The following is a 12,398-nucleotide window of genomic DNA, read 5'->3' as shown; positions in this document are numbered from 1 at the left end:
ACATCTCCCTGAACACACTGCAGTCACTCTTAATATTCTGGTGGCAGAACTGTAATGTTGGATTGCTTTCCTTTGGATTGACAGGTTTAGGAGATGAAGAAGTTTTTTATTGTAAACACAGCACATTATGTTCTAAATCTATACCCAGTTGTCTGGGGAGCCACCAACAATATAGAAAATACAGAAAAAATTTACAAATATAGTTTCTTTATTGTACCGAGACTAAAAAGTAAAATAAGTGAGAAAATTTCCTATTTGAAGCAAAAACATTCTAAAAGAAATTGGAGGGAAGGAATTAGATTTTTTTTTCTGCTTTCTTTTCCTCTTAGTCCTCTCAGTGCATGTTTCTGAAGCTGCTGCTGTGCACCTGTGATAGATTATTCATGGGTATTGATACAGCTGAGCTTAGTGGCTTGATGCCATATTTAAAAGTACCGAAATGCACCTGGCTTATGAAATAAAGAAATACTGTAAGACGATTAATTGGGAGTCTTTGCAGGCAAAGTAAGTAAAATCCATTAGCATCTGTCTTAGTGTAGACTTACTTGTGATACTTTAAAGAAAGCGTTGCCCTCCCTTTAAGACAGGTTCAGTTCTAAAAGCTCTAGCCCCCATTCCTTAGACCCATGTGTGCTGATGCAGCACGCAGACTCAATAAACTCTGTAGTTCAAAGGCTTGTTACAGCTGAGGAAATGCTTGCTTGCCAAGCACCTCAGGCCTATGAACTGAACATAAAATCACGTGTACATAACAGGGTCATCTATAACGCTGCACTTGGTGGGGGATGGCGGCAGAGTCTTGACAGCGATGTTAAATCTGATCTGGTGCGTCTCAGTATCCAAGCCTAAAATACAACCAACCAGGGAAGTCTTTGCTTTAAGTTATTTACCAGTTTTAATCTTACAAAAGATTTAATTCATAACCCTCTATTGCATCATTTACCTTTAAAACTGTTTTAGAAATTTAAATCAAACTGTAGATGTAAGCAGGTCTAGGAGATTCTGTAGCCATTCTACGGCTTATGAAACTTCATAGCCATGTTTTCTTTTCTTTACTATTTAAGATGATCAGATAATTGGAAGAAAAATAAGTCTGTTATAATGCCACACATTACTAAATAAAAACGCTTAAACAGTGTGATAATTGCACTTGATAATTACAGCATCTGATTAATAAAAGTTTCTTTTTTCTAAGCTTTTCAGTGTGAGAAAATATTGTAATGCTGACATTCAAGTGTCTATCGTTCACCTTTGTTCTCAGATAGAAATATTCAATTTTAAACAGAATTTCTTACCCCAAGTCAAATTATGTTGATTTTAATGCCTGAACACTTCAAACCCTAAAAGAAATTGTTATATTTAAGTGTATTTCATGTTTTTTGTTTATTGAAAGATGGGTTGATTGTGCAAGAATAAATTTTTCTGCTTTTATTTAAGCTTAGATAAATTGCAATATTTCTAAGGATGACAACACATACAGTAAATGATAGCCAGTAACATAGTATTGTTAAACATCTATAAAGATCTTTAATTAGGATTTCTAATCGGTGCTTCTAAATATTGTGATAGTGCTTGAACTAGACAAAGTAGTACTCTTTGATAAAAGGTCTAACGAAAAAAGCTCTTATTCACGTCTTCAGATGCGTGACTGTTTGTTCTGTATGCCCTGTATGAAATCGTCTCATCCCTGGATGTGACCCTTAGGGACTTTCCTTTGGTTGTGCATGGTTTAATACATGAAGAAGCAGGTGTATGTACTCAGAGTCATAGAAAGTTATTTGTCGTTGAGGTGATGTCTTTTGGCTGCATTGTGTGTCACATAGCTTCACTGTACACACCCTGACCTGAGAGGATTTGTGCCAGCAGCAAACATCCTTTTATCTTCCTTTGTATTCTAATAGAACATCTCCCCCAGTACGAGCTCCACCCAGATGTGGCCCAGGCTTGCAGCTTGTTTTCCATGCACCATTTCTAATCACAGAAAACAGAAGATGGTAGGGATTTATGGACACCCAGTTGGCTCTTCTCAGTGAAGTATTTTGCTGTTCTTTGCGGTACGATTAAACACCCTTTTATGTTAAGTCAGCCAGGAACCAAAAGCTATTATGCCTGTTCTGTAACATGGGTGGGGATGAGCTGAACCAGTGCAAGTATCACAGCTAAATATTATAGTGACAAGATGCTTTGAGATGGGAGAAAAATGTTGTTTCACCCACAATTATGCCTTTTGCACAAAAGCGAAACACAATCCGACTTGTTCTCATTTTAGATTTTTTTTATTTATTATTATTGGAGGAAAACAACATAAAACAGAAGTCACATTAAAACAAAAGTCCATATCAAGTCTTACTTTCTGTTTTCAAAGTGAAACTCAGGTTCATGGAGACTCATTCAGGTATTCCCACAAAACATGTTACTGCAAGCTATCATAATAATAAAAACAATTATCTTTGGGTGCACCATGGCATGTCTCTACAGTTTAGAGAATAACCGCCATTACGTAGAATCAGAAGTAATTATTTCATTTTCTGAAAGTGCTCCCAGGTTAAACACGTTAGTTTTAATATCCTTGTAATTATGTGGGATTATCTAAGTATTTGTCGCTACCTTAAAAGAGTTTCTAACTAATCAACCCTCAGGGCAGAGAAAAAAAAAAATAAAGGTGGCTCTGTCTGGCTGTGTGAGCTGAGCAATTATTAATCTTTGCAATGAAAACAAAAACAGTTCACACACACACACCTTTGTTTTTAGGAAAGAAAACATTTTGGTATTGCATTGGGGCAAGGGCAAGATAGGGGTAAGACATGTTGCAACACCGTCAGGCCATTCGTGCAAAGCTAGGATTTCCTGGTCTTCAACCAAATCATCATTAGATGCTCCTTCATGGTTTTGCCTTATTCCAAAGAACATCAGAACCATGATTTGCATCCAAGTCAAACAAACTGTGGCTCTTTGTGTATCAGTTTGTACAGTCTAGATCTTCTTATTTGGAAATATATAAAAAGTATTTCCATGGAGGCAAAATTTAAAGCAGCTTTCGGTATGTGACATTTTAATGGCTCCTATGACAAAAAGCTTTCAGAAGTTCTGTATGTTAAACCATACTGCTGCTAAAACAACTTTAATTATATTTTAGATATACAACATCAGGTTTACATTTCAGGCATGCATCTGGATAAATGTTAAGAGCGCCTGTGTTTTTGCAAACAGTATTTTAACATTTGCATATTATTACATCCTTGCAATCTAAATCGCACTTCTTGTGCTGTAAAAAATCCTGCGGCACCAAATGACTTGCCACAAAAAAAAGAAAATGCTCTCCATAGTAAAAATGTAATCGTTTATAATATTATTCCCTTAACAGAAATAGTAATTGCTTGTAGGATATGTGTAACATAAAGGCAATTAAGTAAATAAAGCTATATTCCAAGTCAGGTTTGCATTGTGTAATTTGTTTGTATTGGCTATAGCAAACTATGTGGTTTATACCTGCTTATCCTTCCAGTAGGTATATTAAATAAAAAAGACAGAGAATAAAGAGTATTAAAGAGACACATTTTAAGATGTTAGAGGAAAATGTGTTGCATGTTAATTATGTCTGTGCATTCCTGCAAACAGCAGTGGTGTGATGCACAACTTATTTCAGTCTTGCTCTGAAAGTAAAGGAATACAATTTCAGCAGATTTTAAGATTTTAGTTACATTTCAAACTTGTATGTCTTTTACTGGAATTTGGAGAGTATGTATGTAACCTTTATTTATCCAGGTTGTTGGGTTAGATGCTGTTAGATCCCAATGAATCCAGAAGATAAACACGGAAAATTCCTGTCTTGCAGAGCAGGGATCAGAATTTTCCTTTGGAGGCAACAAAGGCTCCTATAAGAAGGATTTCATTGTGAATTTAAATGTAGCACGCTTGTTTTTCAGTAGCCATACCAAAATATAGATGATGATCATTGATGAAGGGAAGTCAGGCTGTTTTTCTAAATCTGTATCTCACAGCTGAACAGTGACAGATGCCAGATATCTTTCAGGCAACTTGTGAGGGCTTACGTCACATAGCAACACAAAAACTCCCGCTGTTATTGTCTGCGTCAGGTCTGCTATCCTGGGGTTATATTTAAGACTGTCTGTCCTGAAAGGGCATAAAACAAATGTCTGTCAGTGATTTTATGTGATCTGTGCACAGTTTAGTGAGTAAACCAGGAAGTGATCTGCTTTAATATCAGATACTAACTTCTGTTTGAGAAAGACGTTGTGATTTATGGTGTGTGTCTGAATTAGGGTTAAAACTGGGTCATTCAGGGACACAGAGCAGAGAAATGAGCTTGACCTTGAAATGCAGACCCTTGGCGGAGACCACTTTACAGTCAGACGGTGGGCTCCTAAGCTGCTTCCAGTAGTGGTCTGATCCATTTCACATGACTGCTTCATTAACGTGCTACACATGTGTCTCTGTGGAGTCGGGAGGAGGCTATAGATTACAGGATCCTGACAGTTAATCGATGACCTACTATGGTTCCACTCAAGGGAAGAAAAAATTGCTCAATATTTTACATCTCTGTGCAGCAAATGCATGTTTCCTGAAATCTTCATTTTGAAAATGAAAGTTAGTGGAGAAGTGAGCGATTGTGATCAGTGTATGGACACCAACAATGGCTGAAGTCATCGGGAGGACATTTCAATCATCTCTGAGAGAAATCTTACGTTTTGTACTTTAATTCATAAAGATATTGCATTGTTTTATACAGGAAGCCTTAACTTTACCAAATATTTGTCCTCCATGCTGCCAGATACTTTTTTTTTACTTCCTGTTTCATTAATGCTGGCTATCACTAAGAGAAATTTCCATGGCACTAATGAAATCTTATGAGAGAAAAGGGGACATAAAATTTGTTTTTTCTGCTTTTGCAATAATTTTAGATCAATTTATAACATAAGCATTGAACAATTGTAGGATTTGATGTTATCTTATGGGAGAATCTTCTGCGTCTTGCAAAAATAGAATTCCTGGAGATTTTTAAGATATTTCTTGTTTGTATTTTAGATTTTATTTGAAAAGGAAGGAAAAAGGATACATTGGTGTGACAGATCTCTTAGCTCCAGCGGTATACATCTCAGGAGAGGACATTTGTTCACTATTTGTCAGGCATTTCAAAATATGGTCAAGTTATCTTGTACTTACACAGACAAACACACAAAAACATAACCCTTAAAACATAACTTCCATGGCGGACGTAAAATAAAAACTGAGATTTTTTTCATAACGATGACATCACAATCACACGAACTCCCACCACACGTCTCCTAGAGAGCGAATGTATCATTGGTGAGGAGGAGAAATCATGGGACACTTTGTTCAGCTTCTGTAGTCCAACTTTACATAATAGACATTTAATCTGTAAATTGGTCCCCTAAAAGCTGTAAGGGTGTGGGCAGATTAGTAATTACAGAGAGAAACTGACTCTTTCTAAAGCCTCAGTGTGGGAATTTAAATTGGTGCTCCACAGAATTTAAAGACCTGTTCAGGGTTTCCTTACATGATGAAGTGTATGCTGGAGGTGGAGGCTGTTCTAGCGATGGAATGCATAGATGCTGCACAGGTCACAAAAAAATGCTTATGCTCAAATCGAAGGACAATTTAGTATAATCAGTCAAACTTACATGCAAGATGTTCGATCTTGGGCTGAATTCTTTGGGAAGAACCTTGGAATACTATCAGTAAATATGCTGCGGAGCAGCAGTCAAAAAATAACTGAAATAATTTTACTATGTTTAACTTGATTTTAATATGAATTTGTTTTACTTTTGGACAATAGTAGGGCATTCTGCTTTTGTTTTGATAAATACTAATTGATAGGTTTACTCTTAATTTACATACCTTTATTATACTGTTAAAACTTTAAGAAAGTTTTTAAATAAAAAGCATTAAAAGAGTTAAAGTTTAAATGTACGTCATCATTTGCAAAATACCTACGTATCATATTTTTATTCTGTTCTGACTTTATGACATCAGAAATCTAGTGTGTGGAGAGTCAAGATAAACATCCCAAAGTAGAATATTGTCAGAGTAAACCTTAATTAATCAAGGCTAAAACAATTGCTTCAGGACCAGCAGTGGTTTAGTGTAGACTTGAATAAAGGATCTTTGTTGAGCCTTTAATTTGAGATCTGTTTTAAAGGCTCACATTTTTTCCAGCATCACATAGTTTGAACAGGGTGTAGTCTGGCTGTAGATTTATTTGCAATGAGCTACATAGTCTTTGTTGTAATACATTTGACCACACCTCAAAGTTTTCCTCTGGGGTTTTTTAGGTATTTACTGCATATTGCATAACTATCCACCCTTTGGAAGTTCAACAACTCAATATTATTCCTATTTTGGCCCCAATGTAGAGAGAAAAATGTACACTATTATTTGATAATTGTATGTTCCAAAGAAATGGTGCACTGTTATCAAATCAAGCTGGAGAAGATTATCACTAGCAGGATGTGTTAAAGCTGATCTGTGTCCCCAGGCGGGGGTGGGGGTTGGCAGAGAGGTAGCTGGTGTGCAAACCTTTCTCCAAAGGGGAGGGAGAGGGAGTAACATTATTGTTAAACTCATTAAAAAAGTTATGAGAAATGGTCTCTTGGTTGTGAGGAACTTCCTCTTGTTGTGTTGCAATTCCTTGTGATAATAGAAAAGGCCGTTCCAGGTGGAGAGTGGGATCAGACATTTGAAAAATTGTGCAATAAATCCCTAACATTATAATTTTTTGGTGAATAATTTTTTTAGCTGCTAAAAATGGGAACAAAATGACTTTATGTAACTGCAGTTCCAAGTTTGTGGGTAGACCATAGGTATCATGCAAAGGAATTATTTGCCCTCTTGCTGATAACTTGTTTTTGCCTTTTTGATCCGCTTGCATTATTTTAGATCATCAACCAAATTTGTATATCAAACAATATTCAGTGCAACTTTTTTGGATGTTTTAGTGGGTGTTTATTGCGCTAACATCTGTCAACCAATCACAAAAAAAGTGTTAATGGTTTTTAGGCTGCAGCTGTTTTGTTGCTTCATGATCTGGAAAAAATCAGCTTAGGAAACACTTATGAAGAGTAAAAAAAAGTTTCAAAAAAAGACCTCTACAGGAGGAAGGTTACAGGGCAGCCTAGTTAAAGACAAAATATATTACCTGATGATGTAAAGGATTCATTGTTGCTACCATTGGTGCCAAGTGGTGAAGGGGGCAGTTACTTGTTTCACATCAGGCCATGTCAGTTTAGATTTTCTTTTTAGTTTTTGTTTCCTTAACAATTAAAATCATCTCTTGGAAACTGTACTTTGTAATAACTCGGGTTATATTTTCTGAAATTAAGAAGTGGAAGGGAAAACATCAAGCATTAGAAATAAGCAAAACCAGAAAAAAAGAAAAGTACCAGTGGAAAGAGTGATTTCTCACTGCACTGGCACGATTCTGTAAAATTCAGATGTGAGAGATTGCAAAGAAACTGTTTTGCAGTAAACAAAATGTCGTTGATTTGACACAGGCTCCAACCCTCCTGCTGCCTTTGTCCTTGTAAGGAGACTCCCAGTGTTTCCGTTTTGACTTAGTCACGCCAAAGGTACAAGAAGAACAGTCACACAGAGAAAGTGGTTTTGTTCTTATTCTTAAGCATACCTGGTGGTTTTCTTTTAGGCTTTATTTACTCTAACCACTTCAAATAACATGGAAAAAATGCTGCCTTAATAAACAAGCAGACTGTATAACACTTGACTGATGATATAAATAGCTCTGACTTACTTATTGTGGCTAAAGTTTCCCTTCTGATGGGCATTTAATTGCTTTGTACCATTATCACTTCCAGTTCTGATGATACCTGGAAAGGCCATGACAAAGGCTCAGGTAGTGACAACGCAAGTGATGAAAATGCTGTGCCAAGCATGCGACTTTGGAGGATCTGGTGCAGTTGTGAACTCCAGTGACCTCAGCCAGAGGTCTGCGGCAGTCTGGCCGAGAGGGGTGCACACCCTTTAACACTGCTGCCAGCTTTTTTTTTTAAATAAGGCTTTTAATTTGAGAGCAAGCTGCCGAGCCGTGAGAAGGAGTACTTCTTTCTAATTAGACAGTGAACAGTTAGTGGCTCCTGGATGTAAACAAAGTTGAGTTTCGTTGGGAAAGTGGATTTCTAGAGACACAAGTTTCTCCTCGGTAAAGGCTAAGGGTTAGAAAGGGTCTGCTAATGTTATGTAATCTCTGCCTCATTTGGTAAATATATAGTATATTCTTTGGAATGTCTCTCACCCGGTCTTTTCTAACTCCTACTCTCAGAAATTCCCTTTAATTTGAATCCTTCTCACAATGGCCTATAACGACTCAACGTCTCAGGGCTTTCTAAAACAGTGCTGTCACTTCACACTATAACTTTCTTTCCTTCATTCTGTAATTCTCATTGTCTTCTAGGAGCCGTTAGACTGAGTATAGTTGTTGTCTCATATCAAAGACAATGTGTAATGGGGCCCTGCCGCCTACATTTAGACAGCTGAGGCCTCTGAGTTTTATTTCCAATACAAACAGCAACATAATGACACTCGCTGCTAATTTTGTCCAAATACAGCATAGTAATATGACAAGAGGGGAAGCAACAGGGGAAAACCAGAACAATTTAATTATAGGTTGCAGCGAATCTTTATTAGCATTGGTTGGATGTTTTCTAAACTTGGGAACTGATTGTCAGGAGCCCCAGCAAGAGAAATGAATAGCTGGGAAGTATCCTTTGAAAGTATTGGTAACATTTGATAGTCTGATTGGTTTGGTTTAACAACTGGTTGAATTTGTTGATAAATTTGTTTTTTTTTACACGTTCACATAACCTTGAGGGGAAATGGAAAGCTGGTTTGGTAATTATCTGCAGCAGTAATCAGATTTTAATGCCGGACCAAGGGTCAAAGTACAGGAGTAAAAACAAAAAAAGTGTAAAACGTTCTAATACGGGTAAAGGTCAAATTATAATTCATATAAGTTGCATTTTCATCAGATCCTAAATGATACTTTCACATCTCAGAATCAGATGTTTGAGAAAACCAAACTAAACCTAAAGTCTACACAGTTAAAAATACTGTTTATCAGGATGCTCTGAGATTTATTCCATGTTCCAAAAGATAAATATTTTATTTCTGTTATATTCTTGAGTTGGAGAGACTGACATGTGTCTCAGACTTGAGCACTGCTGTATTTCAATTAATCTATTTTTGGTAACTGCCTTCATATGTTTAGATCCACATTCATTAAGAAATGTAATCTTGTTGCAGTCATCTGTCCCAGGATATCCTATTGTTATGTAGCATTTTTTACATAGCTTGAAAGTAAAAATATATTTTGAAAAACTGCAACTCTGATCTCAAACATTTTAAAGACTTGGTGAGAATCAACATGACTTCTCAGTGATAATGAGGCTTTCCCTAATAGTATATCAGAGTATGTAATAGGGCTGAAACAATTAGTCTTGATTAATCAAAAAAAAAAAAAAAAGAATTATCTATTGCATTTAAGATGAACATTTTTCTTCTCCTCAAGTGGAAACATTTTAGTCACCTGGTTTAATTTCGCAAAAAGTCTTCCCTGTATTTGTGACAGTGTAATGAGGAGTGGCAGCCTAGTGGTTGGGCATAGAGCTTGGAGTCCAGAGGTTCTGAGTTCGAACCCCACTACCATAGACTGCCACTATGGGTCTTTGAGCAAGAAACCCAGAGTGGCGCCCCACAATGCTCCCTGGGTTCAAGTTCTCCAATGTGAGATCAATAAAGTACAAGTATTATTATTAACGCACCGTTGCGTATACCTATGCTCGGGCTTACTAATCAGAGGTGGACAATCAGTCTGTTGGAAATGCAAAACTTTTAGACATTTAAAATGAGGCTAAGTTATACAAAAGATCTGTGGTACGTTCGGTTTCTCAGAAAACCACAGAGAGTAAGATTTTAACCAGGTAACAGTTAGACTGAGCAAATTATAGCATATCTGATGTTAATTATTTTAGCTTTCAGGCTCTGTCAGGGAAAATCTTGGATTTGGGAATGTTAACAGTCTGTACAATCTGAACTTTAAGGCTGTCTGTCGGTGTGTGTTGGTCTGTTTTTCTATATGTCTGTCTGTCTGTCTGTCTAGCTAACTATGCATGTTTGGATTATATAAGAGAGAAATCAAAACAACTCAAACTAATATTTTTGGGCCTTTAAAACCCTTTAAAAAACCTTAAACCAAAAACCTTACCACAGAATTCTCAGCAGTTAATTTCTTGTCTTGGCATGAATTTAACCAAGAGGGCAAGAAGGTGTGTCTGCCCAGGCTGAACTAAACTGTGGAATATGATAGAAAGAGTTAGTATAATGAATTAATACCAGTGAAAACTTTATTTATCCGCAAATGCAAATAAGACATCCATTTAAAGCACCTATGGATTTAGAGTTTTAACCTCAACATTTAAAAAGTATAGCAAAATGTATTTACTTTCTGACAAAAAGGCCTTTTCTCTGGATGATTATTTCATATTTCACATCAAACTCCAGATCTGCATAACCTCATCAAACTGTAGACTTTACTCTGATTCAGGGTAATAATTGTCTGCTGTTAGGCTGAATCTACATTTGTTAAAAGGTAAATTTTTGTAGAATTTAAAATTAGCAGGGTCATGACAATAACTAAAGACTACTATATTTTTTTATAATAATAATTGCAAAGCAGTTTTAAAATTAAAATGGTCTCCCCACAGTTAACCGTTAGTCTCATACAGTCACTATAATTTTCCTTTTATAAGTGTATTTTTCTCATAATTTTGATGATCCTTTAAAGCAACAATGGGTAACATATAGTTAGGGCCTATAAAGAATTGAACTATAGGGCCTATAAAGCCTCGAAATCAATGCTATTTTCGACATTTTGAATTAAAAAAGCTTCCTGGATAGGAAGCGAAACATCTTCAAACTTGAAAACAAAGTCCAGTGGATTGTGTCTCGAGAGAGTCACATCTGTCGGTCCTGTGACTCATAGTGCCGTTTTACATCACCGAGTTCCTCTTAAACGCCAGAGTTAACTAAGCTGAAAGTTGGGCAACAAAACCACTATTAAATGCTGTGACAGTTCAGAGTTGCTTGTTGCTTTCAGGGTTGCTAAACCTGGATTTCCGGTTTAGCTCCCCTTGTGGCTAAAATGTACACAGTATGCTTTAATATAAGATGTAATTTACAGTTTTTGAACTTTGGATACAATGAGCCATTATATTATAAGATTATATCTTATCATTTATTTGGAATATCCAAAGACATGACTGTTTTTTGTGGATATGCAGGTATAGACAGGATGGATGGATGGATGGATGGATGCATGGATGGATGCATGGATGGACGGATAACTTGTACATAACTTATTTTGATGTAATTTGACAGATGCAAACAAAAAAGAAGATCTCAACATCCTTAGATGGGATGATGGACAAACTGAACATGTTAGCATGAATTCCTTCCTGCTAAAATGCATCAGAAAACCTCCACTTTGCAGATTCTCTCAAGTTCCAACACTATTCATTAGCAACGTTTGTTGTGTTTGTGGAAAGGTCAGCACTCCATTCTTCCTTTTAAGTTTTCTATGGTACAAGTTAAGGTAACAAAGGAGCAATAGGACAAAAGGATGAAAAAAGAAGGGGCAGTGGGTGTGATACCAAACGGTCAGGGGCACTTTGTAATCAGAGATGGGAGTATTATTCCACAGCCGTACCATTAAGCCATATGTGTGGCCTCCGGGGGACTGGATCCAGCAGTGGAAGTGACCACCTCTGTTATCTTTGCTGTGTTGCAGATGGGAGGAGGAGCTGTCCAGGCGAGAGCAGCTGGAATCAACTGTGGAATCACTACAGCAGGTTTGGAAACATAAACAATAAGATATTGTCTGCTAACACACATGGACAGGTATTTGACATCTTGCCACCATAGTATCTCTGTATGAAAACAAGAATCATAGATAGTGCAGGAAAACTAAGGCTACATGGAGCAGGGTAAGATTGGAAAAAAAACAGCCGTGTGTCAGATTAGAATAACCACATTACAAAGCCATCAGAGTAGGCTGCTGGCTGAGATTTACTGGAGATATAAATGTTTAACTTCACCAGCAGTCTGCCAATATGTTTCTCTCCACAGCAGAAGAGAGGAAGTAGATAAAGGTGGTGGGAATAATTTAACTGTAAACCGAAGCCCGACGCAGGGAGCCGTCCCAGCAAGCAGTAGTCAATCTTTTTGGCATCCCCTTCTATTTCTGCATCTGCACCAATTGATCTGTGGCAATGTGCGTGTTTGTCTCATACTTTGGATCAGAAGAACACCAGTTAGAGTGAGACTATCAGGGGTTTTAACCTTGCACACAC

The 12,398-nt window shown here is 36.9% G+C and overlaps 1 protein-coding gene across 2 annotated transcripts in view; it reads left to right on the top strand.

Annotated features, from left to right (window-relative positions):
- Positions 1-12,398, top strand: part of LOC107087549 (intermediate filament family orphan 2-like) — a 30,174-nt gene that overhangs the window by 9,832 nt on the left and 7,944 nt on the right. For both annotated transcript variants that reach the window (XM_015379195.1, XM_015379196.1), the window contains exon 2: positions 11,837-11,897. In XM_015379195.1, coding sequence (XP_015234681.1) covers positions 11,837-11,897 — 61 coding nt within the window. The remainder of the gene's footprint in view (positions 1-11,836; positions 11,898-12,398) is intronic.

This window comes from Cyprinodon variegatus, unplaced genomic scaffold, assembly GCF_000732505.1.
Source record: "Cyprinodon variegatus isolate N-32 unplaced genomic scaffold, C_variegatus-1.0 Scaffold186, whole genome shotgun sequence".
NCBI lineage: Eukaryota > Metazoa > Chordata > Actinopteri > Cyprinodontiformes > Cyprinodontidae > Cyprinodon > Cyprinodon variegatus.
This window is presented reverse-complemented; position numbering and strand designations above follow the sequence as displayed.